General features: G+C 38.3%; 2 protein-coding genes across 14 annotated transcripts in view; one reads left to right on the top strand and one right to left on the bottom strand.

The window, feature by feature from the left end:
- The window catches only part of ST8SIA4 (ST8 alpha-N-acetyl-neuraminide alpha-2,8-sialyltransferase 4), a 134165-nt gene extending 131541 nt beyond the window's left edge, over positions 1-2624 (top strand). The window contains exon 6 of one of the 2 annotated variants that reach the window (XM_071802666.1): positions 1338-2624. In XM_071802666.1, the coding sequence (XP_071658767.1) occupies positions 1338-1360 (23 nt within the window). In that variant the 3' untranslated portion in view covers positions 1361-2624. The remainder of the gene's footprint in view (positions 1-1337) is intronic. The other variant, XM_071802664.1, reaches the window with a different exon arrangement.
- The window catches only part of FAM174A (family with sequence similarity 174 member A), a 94776-nt gene that overhangs the window by 42895 nt on the left and 38859 nt on the right, over positions 1-13022 (bottom strand). For 2 of the 12 annotated variants that reach the window (XR_011736686.1, XR_011736687.1), the window contains exon 3: positions 11421-11480. The exons of 4 other annotated variants lie outside the window; for them this stretch is intronic. Coding sequence is in view for 6 of the 8 variants with exons in the window: in XM_065861469.2 (XP_065717541.1) it covers positions 1838-1961 (124 nt within the window). In the remaining 2 variants the exon portion in view is untranslated. Of the gene's footprint in view, positions 1-323; positions 891-1822; positions 1962-9968; positions 10061-11420; positions 11481-13022 lie in introns of those variants that run through there. 6 more of the 12 variants (XM_071802667.1, XM_065861470.2, XM_065861469.2 and 3 more) reach the window with 6 other exon arrangements.

Genomic DNA, 13022 nt, shown 5'->3' with positions numbered 1-13022 from the left:
TGTATTCAGTTTAATAGGCTAAGTTTGTAGTTTTCCCTCCTCTCTAAGGTCTGACTTCTCTATTTGACTATCTTTTTTCCTTAAAAAAAATGTATAGGAAGATAATATCTTTGAGAACTCTAGCTATCTGTGTCATATCTAGACGAAATGGGCTAGCATTTTTCATTATTAGGAGAGGCTAGCAGAAAGACTTTTGTTTTTATATGCAGATAATGTGGTCATGAAGTTTGTTTCCTTAGAAAGCCAGACTAAAAGAAGAACTTACCTACAATAACATTTCTTTTGCAAGACAGTGCAATCAAGCAGAGAGACAAAGAAAGATGGTATTTTTGCACAGTTTATAATGTTTCATTCTGCTACAAGTGCTGACATTATTCAGCTTTACATTTATTGTCATTAAAATGAAAGAGGACTGAAAAATTTGCAATTTACACACAATTAAGAACATTTAGGAATAGGACTCTATCAAGTACAAAACCAGTCTTCAAAGTCTGTCAAGTTCCACAAAATGTTTGCAATGTGTATGTGTATTTATTCATTGTTATGTATTGTATTATTTCCAAACCATATTTTGGAATACCCTTTTTCCTGGTAATGTAGATACAAAGGCATAATATTCTCTGTCATGCTGAGATATTAGTCCTTCAGATTTTTGTTATAACCCTTATTTTGAATGTTAACCAATTAGAAGCTCACACTCAGAACCAAAATACAATTTCAAGTGCTCAAGGAAGTTTAAAATATATAATATAACAATAAAAATAAATTAAATATTCTTCCAAGGAGGCAAGAATGGCTGTTATCTGCAAGGTTCAAATTTATGGATGGTCTTGTCATTTCCTCTTATGTTTCTTATTCTGTCTTATTGAATCTTCCTCATATTAGATGTTCTGAAATGAACAGAAAGTAGAGTGTGAATCTGGAAGATTATAAGTATTTTTCAATTTTTATTAATCACCAAACAAGTAGATAAAGCTTTTACTGAATTTGAAACACATGAGTGACATGTCTCCTGAATAATACTACAGAAATAGTGTCAGAAGGACACTGGGCAGGATATGAGAAAGCTCTTTGTGACCTACTGTATATGAAATGAAGTGCTAATTTGTTTCCTTGAAGAGAAACAGAAAAGTTTGCAAATGTATGTTGCTCATGTAGACTTAATTCCTGATGCATATTCATACACAAAGCTATTGAATCAAAGCCTAAAGTGCATGTCAGTAATTACTAAGAGAATGCTTATATCTGCATAATTTAATTATCTGGAAGACTATGAATTTTTACATGCCCTCTAATCTACTTCCTTATATGAGTTTTCTTTTCTTATTAAATTGCAGTGTTTGTTAATGTGGATTATTGATAAAGTCTACAGTCCTGCTTACCTCAAACTGCTCACGGAACTGCCCTTTTCCAAGACACACAATTTAAGAAAGCACTCTTTCCATTGTTAAAAGCAGCTACAGACTGAAAAGAATGCTGGGAAACTCAGAATCTTTATTAATACAATATTATTTTTCATACATGTTCAAATTTGAACATGTGCTCACATAAAGAAGCATCATCACCCTTACCAATGTAAGTAACCACAGTGGTGAAGACGAAAGGCTCACAGACAAAATGTTTGTTCTCTGATGCACAGCAGGTTATTAAACATACGCCCTGAAGTAAGTGAAGTATGACATGCAGCTCCATTAGATGTAATAAATAGAAGTCATTATAAAAGGAGATTTACAGAATCTATTGCTGTTTCCTGCTGAAAATAAATACTAAATGAAGTCCTAAAGGAGAGATAAGTCATGGAAATATAAAAAAGACTACTTACACAGCACTTTGTTCCCTAGGGGTCCAGTTTAAGGCAGGCCAAGCTGAGGACAACAAAGAGCAGATATAAAAAGTGCTTAAACCTTGGGGAAGTATGAAAGGCCATTGTATGGAGGGATAACTCGTAATCTGAGCAGTTGCTTTACAAAAACAACACGGAAAAAGAAAGAAATAGAAAATAATAAAAAATTAATGACACATTATTTTGTTCATCCTGAAAACACTAGTAAAAGGGGTACCACTTAGTGAAACATGCGTAACTCAGCAAAAAAAAAAAAAAAAAGTGACTTATTTTTGACAAACTGCTTGCAGAAATTGCCAGAAATCTCTCTATTTGTTCTACACTGTAAGCTTGGTGCAGGTATTGCCAGTTAGTCCTTGTCATTGCTTTTGATATCACAAGTATCTGCCCGTGGAAATGACAGACCTGGTGGTCAAAGTGTAAATGCAATGTATTGCATAAAGATTTTGGAATCTGCATGTCACCTACACAGTCAGCAATGTTCATTTCTAAGAACAAAAAGACTTTGAAAGGTGAGGTTGTACAGGTTTCTGGGTAAATCGGAAAAAAAATAAAAGCTGAAGAAAAATGTCCAAAGGGAAAATAATCCTGTCTCACGTCTTCATTTCTATCAGATGTTTCAGATTTACAGAGAGCACTGACAATAATTCAAATTCTTGTGAGGTAGAGGTATAGAATGAATAATGTAAGTATTTCATGCCTGACCTCCATCCCAAAGCATCTGATCGTATTTTATGTATTTTGGATCTAAGTCTACAAGCTGTGCTGCAGACTCAATTTCTTTTTTACTGGTGTTCCGCTCAAGCACAAAAATCTGCCTGCAAACTTACAGGTAGAACTGACTTTGTGAAATCGGGCTGCTACACAGATCTGTACTTACTTTCTCATGCAAAAGAATATGAAACTCTTGCCAGACATCTTCTGAGGCTTAACTCTCCTGGCTGGAAACCTTCCCATTCCAAGGTGTTCACCATGGCCCTAGTTGGTTGTCATTTTCCCCTCATCTCTTCCTGGAGAGTATTCAGGTAAACATTCACATTCCTGTCTGGGTTAGTTTAAACTAACATCCATCCATCCATCCTCCTCTCGCCCCACTGAAGTATAAAACAAACTACTTTATATGAAGTGACTACTATTCTGTGTCAGAGGGAAATAAGAAACAGGTAAGCAGAAATAATACCACATCTCTTTGCAAACTGAATATTTGCCCATGTCTACTACACATACAGTCTGCAACAGGTTTGAATAGGCCTTCAGTTATCTGCACTATTCTAAAATCAGTTTACGCCACAGTCTTTTCCTCTTGGTTGAGAAGCTGGCATGCAGAACAGCTGATGTAACAAAACTTTGTAGCAATGTATGCTATTGAAATGTTAAGCATCTGAGGGCTGAGGAAAGCTTATACTTAAAATTTAGGCAATCAGCCACCCTTTCAAACTGATCAAAGTCTACTCCTTTGCAGCAAAACACTAATGATTTTTAAACTATGAAATTATACCTATTTCTTAGCTTCCTGTTCCAATTCTTCACTGCATCAGCATCAGTTGCTGCTTTTGATGTAAAGCTTTGTGATTTTGGTGGTGGTGGTGGTGGTTTGTTGTGTCTTTTCAGGTTTGTGTGTGGGTTTTTTGATTTTCTATTGTTGTGGTTTTTTGTTTGTTTTTTGTTTGTGGGGTTTTGTTTGGGTTGTTTGTTTGTTTTGTGGTTTTGTTTTTGTTTTTCATTCAGCTGGTCTCATCCTGGAGTAAAAACAAGAGCTTATTAGAGAACATTCCAGGACATTACAGAGATAAGCATACAGTCATTTCTACAATCCCCAAGGTTTTACAATTGGGACAGAAAGTAATCCACTGTGTTTGACATTTCTTCTGGTCCCTTTACTAATAATTTGTGTCCTGCCACCTTCCTTTCTGCTACCTGAGTAACAATTAACTTTGGGCACATTTTTGAGTAGCCAATATACAAGCACAGACACAGAATTAAATATTTTCAAGAATAGTGAAACTGGCTTTGTCCAAGAAGGGTGAAGAGTTGTGTTTATACAGAAAAGGGCTGTACCCTTTGAAGGAATGGATGAAAAAAACCCCAAACTAAGCAGGATTTGCAAAAAGTGCAAGGAAATGCCACTAAATGTGGAGGTGAAAATGACATAAAGTGAGTGTTGCCCACAAAATTAATTACAGGGCAAATGACAGAAGACGAACAGATCACTATAAGAAATAGCATGCCCTTTCATTACGTAAACACACACACAAACATTGGAAGAAATGTCAGCCCCCACTTCTCTCATTCCTGGGGACTTTCCAGCTTCTGCACCCGCTTCCCTCTTTCAATTACTGACGCAAAGATCGCAGCTGAGGAGGCTGTGTGGCCAGCACTAGGCTAGAGAGAGGAGGAAGCTGAGATTTTGCCTGCATTTTACCCTGGTCTATGTATTTCCATAATGATTTGGTCATCTATTCTCCCATCACAGACAGATGCAGCAGAGAGAAAGAGAAGTGAAGAAAAACCCCATTAAATTCCAGACATATCATCAGCCAAGCACATATTTTGGTTTCTTATTCAGCTCTATTTTAGTATTTCATGTTTCATGATTCACTTTTCAGCTGGGAGTTTGTCTAAATCCGTTCAATGCTGCCTATAAAAATGTAGCTGTCTACAGCTAGATTTCTGGAATGAAAGAAAGCATTATTTGCTTTAATTTAAAATTCTTTTGGTTAAAGACAGACATGCTTGTTAAACATATATCTCAGTTCTCTGTTAAAAATTTGACCATCACTATCAGAAGAAGAGCTGATTTTTTATGAAAATTCATCTGCTATTTAAGTGCCTAAATGGCAATGAAGATTTTCTTAAACTCTAGTTCCAGCTGCGCTGAGCCCAATGATGTCTTGCTTGAAGTCTAAAAATCAGGTTTATTGGAACTACAAGATCAAGCTTCCACAAGCAAAACCTCTGATTTGCCTTCAGTAGTAGAATCTCATTAAAGCTTTTCCACGCTTGTATTTCATGAAAAAGGAAACAGATTGTGGGGCTGTGGGGAAACAAAGAAAACTTTGACCAGGGTACACAAGGGCTCTTCGAAATTTTCAATAGCACAAGAATTGTTCTTCTTTCTGATTAGGACAAATTGAAATCACATAATCATACAATTATGGAATTGTTTTGGTTGGAAAAGACTTTTAAGATTGAGTCCAACCATTAACTTAGCACTGTCAAGTCCACCTCCATATTATGGCCCTAAGAACCACATCTTTAAATAACTCCAGGATGGTGACTCAACTAGTTCCCTGGGCAGCCTGTTCCAATGCCTGACAAGTCCTTCCATGAAGAAGTTGTAATATCCAACCTAAACCTCCCCTAGCACAACTAGAGGCATTTCCTCTTGTCCTATCACTTGCTACTTGGGAGAAGGGACCAACACCCTCCATGCTACAACCTCCTTTCTAGTAGCAGTAGACAGCAATAAGGTCTCCCCTCAGTCTCCTTTTCTCCAGGCTAAACAGCCCCAGTTCCCTCAGCTGCTCCTCATAAGACTTGTGCTCCAGACCCTTCACCAGCTTCGTTGCCCTTCTCTGAATCCTCTCCAGCACCTCCATGTCTTTCCTATAGTGAGGGACCCAAACTGAACACAGGATTCAAGGTGGGGCAAGTACAGCAGCACAATCACTTCTCTAGTCCTGTTGGCCACACTATTCCTGACACAAGCTAGGATGCTCTTGGCCTTTCTAGCCACCTGGCCACACTGCTGGCTCATATTCAGCTGGCTGTCAATCAACATCCCTAGATCCCTTTCTGACAGGCAGCTTTCCAGGCGCTCTTCCCTGAGCCTGTAGCGCTGCCTGGGGTTGTTTTGACCCAGGTGCAGGAGCTGGCACTTGGCCTTGTCAAATACCATATAGCTGGCATCAGCCCATTGACTCAGCTGGTTCAGATGCCTCTATAGAGCATTTCTACCATCAAGCAAATCAACACTCACACCTAATTTGGTGTCCTCTGCAAACTTACTGAAGGTGTACTCAATCCCCTCATCCATATAACTGATAAAGAGAATAAACAGAACTGGCCCCAATACTGAGCCCTGGGGAACACCACTCGTGACTGGCTGCAAACTGAATTAAACGTCTTTCACTACAACTCTTTGTGCCTGGTTATCCAGCCAGTTTTTTATCCATCAAAGAGTACACCCATCCAAGCCATCAGCTGCCAGTTTCTCCAAGAGAATACTGTTGGAAACCGTGTCAAAGACTTTACTGAAGTCTAGGTAGACAACATCCACAGCCTTTCCCTCATATCCTAAGCAGGTCACCTTATCACAGGAGAAGATCAAGTTAGTCAAGAAGGACTTGTCTTTCATAAACCAATGCTGACTGAGCCTGATCATTTGGTTGTCTTGTATGTGCTGTGTAATGGCACTCAGGATGATCTGCTTCGTAATCTTCCCCAGCACCCAGCTCAGACTTGGCTACTGATCCTACCAGCTTTTTGTGGGGAGAAGCCCTAATGTAGCAATTACTAATTACTACATTACCATTCTCTTGGCACTTCCCTGGTTTCTAACTCATTAATAACCCTAGCATGTTCCAGATAGAGATTCTGTCGATGCAAATATGCTCTGAAATTATTTTTCGTAATTCACTGAAATTAAATATTTCATTACTTTAAAGCAACACTTGAACATTAGACTCAGTATTTCAAATGGAATTGAGACATAGAATGAAGGACCAATGTCTGCTTGAGAGTAAAAATTTTGCTTCATATCAGGCATTGAAAATGTATGTCTTTTTTGCTTGGAAAGAAAAAAGAGCTAAATACATTTTTAAAAATATAAAATATTTTTGCTGAAATAAACTTTTTTCCATATAACATTTTACCTCAACAGTGTACTTTTCTGTCTAGCAACATTTCCAAACTAATACTTTAAGTCTGTACTGATGGGTACTGATTTCTGACAGTTGAATCCTCCATAGTCATCCCCATATTGAAATATTCTGACAGCTCTCTCCTATGATCCCTTATTTATTTTCTATAAAATTAGGGTAAAAACATTTATTTTCCTCATGTAAAACTTGGAGACATGCAAAATATATGTTTGAAACACAACCATGTTGTTTTGGCCCATACTAATTCTTGAACTATGTCTGGAGTGGATACACTAAAAGAACTGTCTCAGGGTACATTAGGAGCATATTACATTCAGTTAAGTCCCAGCATCTAGAAATGTTTCTAGAGAACATTTAATCTAATGTTTTTTTGACTTGTTGCTGACTTAAAACCTCCAGAACATGACTGATGAGAATCCATTTTTTTCTGGGATTTTTTAAATGAAATCTTCTGGAAATGTGTTCATAGACAAATACCTTGACTCATTTATTTGTGCACATAACACTTCAGGTAGACTTCTAAGTAAGTATAGGTGCCCTATTCCATCCATCTTGACTTGGTAATAGCACAAATACATTAAACATGGCAAGATTCACTAATGTTGCCATGACATATTCATACCTGAGATAGTTCCCGTATTTATAAATCTGTACCAAGAACATATAGACAGGTTGTGACTTCCCTGCCATGTCACACAGTCAGCAATAAAAATTCCAGCTAATATCCAAGGGGATGTCTCCAAGGGGACATCTTTTACTAGATTAGGTTGTTCAATTCATCAGTGACTTGGATGAGGGAATAGACTGCACTGTCAGCAAGTTTGCTGATGACACCAAACTGGGAGGAGTGGCTGACACGTCAGAAGGCTGTGCTGCCATCCAGAGACCTGGACAGGCTGGAGAGTTGGGCAGGGAAAAATTTACTGAAATACAACAAGGGCAAGTGTAGAATCTTGCATCTGGGTAGGAACAACCCCAGGTTGCAGTATAAGCTGGGGAACAACCTGTTAGAGAACAGTGTAGGGGAAAGGGATCTGGGGGTCCTGGTGGACAGCAGGATGACCATGAGCCAGCACTGTGCCCTTGTGGCCAGGAAGGTCAATTGTATCCAGGGGTGTATTAGAAGGGAGGTGGTTAGCAGGTCGAGAGAGGTTCTCCTTCCCCTCTACTCTGCCGTGGTGAGACCGCATCTGGAATATTGTGTCCAGTTCCGGGCCCCTCAGTTCAAGAAGGACAGGGAACTGCTGGAGAGAGTCCAGGGCAGGGCGACAAAGATGATTAAGGGAGTGGAAAGGCTGAGGGAGAGGAAAGGCTGAGGGAGCTGGGGCTCTTTAGCCTGGAGGAGACTGAGGGGTGACCTCATTAATGTTTATAAATATGTAAAGGGTGAGCGTCACGAGGATGGAGCCAGGCTCTTCTTGGTGACAACCAGTGACAGGACAAGGGGCAATGGGTACAATCTGGAACACAGGAGATTCCACTTAAATATGAGAAGAAACTTCTTCTCAGTGAGGGTAACAGAACACTGGAACAGGCTGCCCAGGGAGGTTGTGGAGTCTCCTACTCCAGAGACATTCAAAACCCCCCTGGACACCTTCCTGTGTAACCTCATCTAGGTGTTCCTTTTCCAGCAGGAGGATTGGATTAGATGATCTTTTGAGGTCCCTTCCAATCCCTAACATTCTGCGATTCTGCGAAGCACCATCCAACCTGACCGTGAATACTTCCACTTATGGGGCATCCCCAACTTCTCTTGGCAACCTGTTCCAGTGCCTCACCACCATTATGTAAAAAATTTCTTCCTTATATCAAATCTAAATCTACCCTCCTTCAGTTTAAAACCTTGTCCTAGCTTGTACCAACTGAGAGAACAGAGCTTGTGTTTGCACAGGATCTGGACAAACTGCTAAGGAGCTGAAAGACAAAATGTATTGCTGATCACAATAGATTCATAGACTATACTGTCATGACAACACAAGATTTAGGAAAACCAAGTAGCTGAAGTAAGAAGGGGAAAGCATTATTTACAAAGAACATGGCATTACCAGAACTCAATCAAAACCTGTCAAAGGCCTCAGACTATTCTGCCTATTGTGTTGCCATGATCAGAAGCCATTTACCTGACATTTCATGGAAGCTACTGGTTAAGACAGGTGCTGTGCCATCTCCTCATACCGTTTTGTGTAGAACATGAGCCTGTACTGGTTTATACTTCATGGCACCACAGCACTTCATGGCACTTCAGGTAATTTAATGACTTTGAAATCAAAAACTGCGTCTTTGCAGGAATGGCAGCAACTGAGAAAGAATTTTATGGAACCAGATGTTGCACTATGAGGAGCATAGCAGTTGTGTTTGAGACTTATTTTAAACAGTTTTAAGAATCTAGCCCTGAAAAGTGACACAAATATGTGAGGCAAGAAATAGTCCTCAAGGAACATAATGCAATTTGAAAAAAAGAAAATAATTTACATAGTAGTATAGTGGAAGAGAGCAGGAAATACTAAATACTATTTAAATAAATACGAATAACCTCTGACTCTTTAATTTTCCTCTTTACAAAGTCTTTCAAAGCATGTTTTACGGAAACAAAATCCTTGCATTACTTCTAGCAGACTGTCATTTTCACTTCAGTGAAGAAATAGATAATTCTCAGTGATCTACCTTATCAGAGCAAACATAAAATGAAGCAAGTTAACAATGAACTTGCATCACAAGGAAACAGGAAACTGAAAACAATAGCACATTAGATAGGGTGGATATTTTTAAATAGTAGTGCACTGTTAGAATCTAAATACAATCACATGATCATTCAGATTTGGACATTACTGAGAAGAAAAGGGTTTTGAAAATACATATTCTAAAATAGTGACTGTAAAATATTTTTTTAAGAGATGCAGGACATCAGATGCTAAAATACTGCATGTAAATTTCTTTCCTTATGTACTTACAACAATAAGTTGACGATCTCAATTTAAATTCAGTTGTAACTTTCCTAGCCTGATTTAGGATGTCACCAAGATTAATCTCATTTTAATTCTTTGCATCCATTTTGAATATAAATGCACTTTTCTCTACTATAACTTGAATGTATGACAAAGCACCTGCAACTTTATTTCCATTAGTTTGGCTCACTATCACAGTAGAAACAACAGGAATCAGTACAAAGTACTCCAGTCTTTAAAAATTCTGTTGAATTTTACATGGTTCTTTTTTCATTGTTTCACAAGCATGATAATCACCTTGTTGTTGGATGCCCTGTTTTTCAAATGCAGTCTGGATGAATAAATAGGTTGATTAAAGATCTACCGTTGCAAGATGAAGGTTTAACAGCCTGAAAAACAACAGTTAAACCAGAGCAAGACACCTGTAGTACTTAAAGTCACTTTCAACGCTATTAAGGGAAGATTCAAACATGTCTACTATCAGTCGGAGAAGGGGCATCAGAAAATGTTAGGTTTTAGTGCTAACAAACCCCTTACAACTGAGCCCATTATTGACAATTATCTACTAATTATTGTAAAGATTCTGGGGCAAACCCCACATTATACTATTTAGTGCAAATTCACAGATCTAAATCCACATTTTCATAGTTTTTCTTCAGCCTCTGTTTTCCATTTCAAAATTATAAGCTGAGCTACAGGAATTTCCATAAAACAGAAAAATTAACAATATGGAAAATAAATGCATTATTATACCAGTACAAATCACTTTAAGGAAGAATTTTGCATAACTTTTTTTTTCCCTAAAAGAATAAATATTTGAACATGCCCACTCGATTAAGTTGTTTTATGTCAGCCACTGTACTTTGACCTGAGTTTCTATCTTAGAATGCACCATAAGAGATGTGCAGTATATTGCCTATTCTCATATTTCATATGCCACAAAACTACAACTAAATTGTACATCCACTGAAAAAATGCCATATTAGGTTTCTTCAGAGATAACTGTCTACTGAACCAATCTTGATCACTCTTTTTTACCTGTCTCAGTGGAGTTCACACACTTCCTTTCTACCTTCTTTACCTTTATTTTTCAGTGGACAATTTATTAACATGATTATATAGAGATATTCCTCAGTGTTTTGAAGGAAACACCCTTGCATACTGTACTTTCTTCCACAGTGCACTTAACTGCTTTTTTTCTTGGTGTAACACTGACTATGGAGTAAGGTGCTTGCTTTAAATAAATAATATTAACACAGATATGTAACTGATCTGTTGAATTAAAAAGACTACATTCATAGATGGCCAAAGGATAAAACTGCCTCTTCTGTTTTCAGGAGAACAAGAGTTCAGGAGAACATGAGTACCAATGTGGTTTATTTTGCTGTAGAAGTCAGGATAATAGTGTTTAAATAGTTTATGTGAAAGCATGGTAGCTCTGTAAGTTGTGAAAACTGCCATTTACAATCATAATGATGAAAAGCCATTTATATTCTGTGAGAACAGCTTGATTTCCAAAAATAATTATGTCCTTCATAAGTCATAGCTGGGAGTATTTTACTGAGTCTGCTTAAATGCAGATATCTGAAATAATGTAATATACAGGATATGGTTCTGCGTATTCTGCACACTGTGGCAGAGATGTGGCTTTTCATTTGTAGGTTGGTTAGAAACCACTCCTGCCAGAAAGCACACTACACAAAATAGAATTCAAGTGAATATTTACAGGGCACTTAAGGGGATCTTTACCTTGTTCTCACCAGGATATCCAATTGTAAGACGCTAATACAACTCTGGATATAATTCTTGCTAGGATTTTAAAAGAACAGAAAAATCATAATAAGTGAAAGCAAAACACACCATTTTCAGCAGTATTTTAATTTTCAATAAACAGGGTTTATCATCCCTTAGTTGTCCAAATGCAAGCCTCGGAAAAAAAAAAAAAAAAAACCAAACCAAAACAAAACAACAAAACAAACAAACGAACAAAACAAACAAACAAAAACAAACAAAAAAACCCCAACCAAACAGAGAAAACCAAACAAAACTACCCAACCCAACCCAACCAAACCAAAAAACTGCATTAGGAACTGCTGACTGTCTTAGCCTGCATCCAGGCCTTAGCTTATTGAACTACTGTGCTTGTACAATCAAGAGGCTTGCATAAACATGATAGGGCAGGATTACTGTGTGGTTTGGTATACTGCTGTCCCGTCCCAACAGATGGGGTGAGGGATGAGTTAACCCTGAACACGACACGCGCCCTGACTCAACAGATGAGATCACGTGTGAGTTAACTCCAGGTAATTCTGTGCAGCAATGCAAAGTGAATGACAGACAATCACACAGGGGGTCCAATTATGAATTTACTAAAAGCACATGGTGGTATACAAATTACAGCAATCAGTGACTTGGACATACCACAAAACTTATCAATACATTGACAGCAAAAGCCCTTCTAAAAATGGTGGATTGGCAACAATTAGTAACTGTAATGCAAAACTTAACAAGACTTTAGCAGCAGAACTTAAAATTATATTACTTTATATGTTTAAGAAAAAGGAAGAGAGAGAGAGAAGAGGAAAACTAAGATATCAGAAAGAGAAAGGGAGAGAGAGAGATAGAGAGGGAGAGTAAGGTATCACTACTCCACAGGTACATCGGTCCTGCAACAACCTCCAAAGGGGAGGACGCGTTTAAGATTTACACACCGCCAAACTGTATCATACGTGAGGTTGTTTTATAACCCAGTTCATTTACATGCAAGATAGGAGAAGGCGGTTCATCTCCTCCCTCTGCTCACTCTTCATGCTAATTAGGAAGACTCTTCTGGAAATGGGTCTGGGGTCTTCAAACTAGGGGAAAGTTCATGGTATTGACCAGAACTGAGTTGTCTTGCCTGCCAGGGGTAGCTGTTGGTTCATGGTTTCTTCTGGTAATTGGTTGTCAGACAGATGGTTCATCTCTATCATCCCAATTAGGCCATGAGGCCTTTCACAGCAACATTGTTAACTGTCCTTATCTTCCAAGGTGTCTGCCTTCATGGCCATAAACTTCAGGAAAGATAAGATGAGGTGTCATCTATCTCTTCCTCCCAAAGTAACAAAAAATAGACGTTCAAGGCATAACAAGGTCTTTGTTCTGCTAAGCATGGGGGGAGTGCTTCAAGGTTGTCACAACTGCTTATATAGAATTTGCTTAGCGTAACTCGCTCTTAGCATTAGTAACTAAATTTCCTGCTGGAGGCCCCAAACTACGAACTTTCACCAAGATATGTCAAACTTTTTACGTAGTTAGGCAAAGGAGGGTGCCAGAGCTGATTCAAGTCAAAAAGGAGCTAGAACAGTCAGA

The sequence above is a fragment of the Patagioenas fasciata genome, chromosome Z (assembly GCF_037038585.1).
Source record: "Patagioenas fasciata isolate bPatFas1 chromosome Z, bPatFas1.hap1, whole genome shotgun sequence".
Lineage (NCBI taxonomy): Eukaryota > Metazoa > Chordata > Aves > Columbiformes > Columbidae > Patagioenas > Patagioenas fasciata.
The sequence above is the reverse complement of the archived record's forward strand: the minus strand, read 5'-3'. Positions and strand labels throughout refer to the sequence as shown.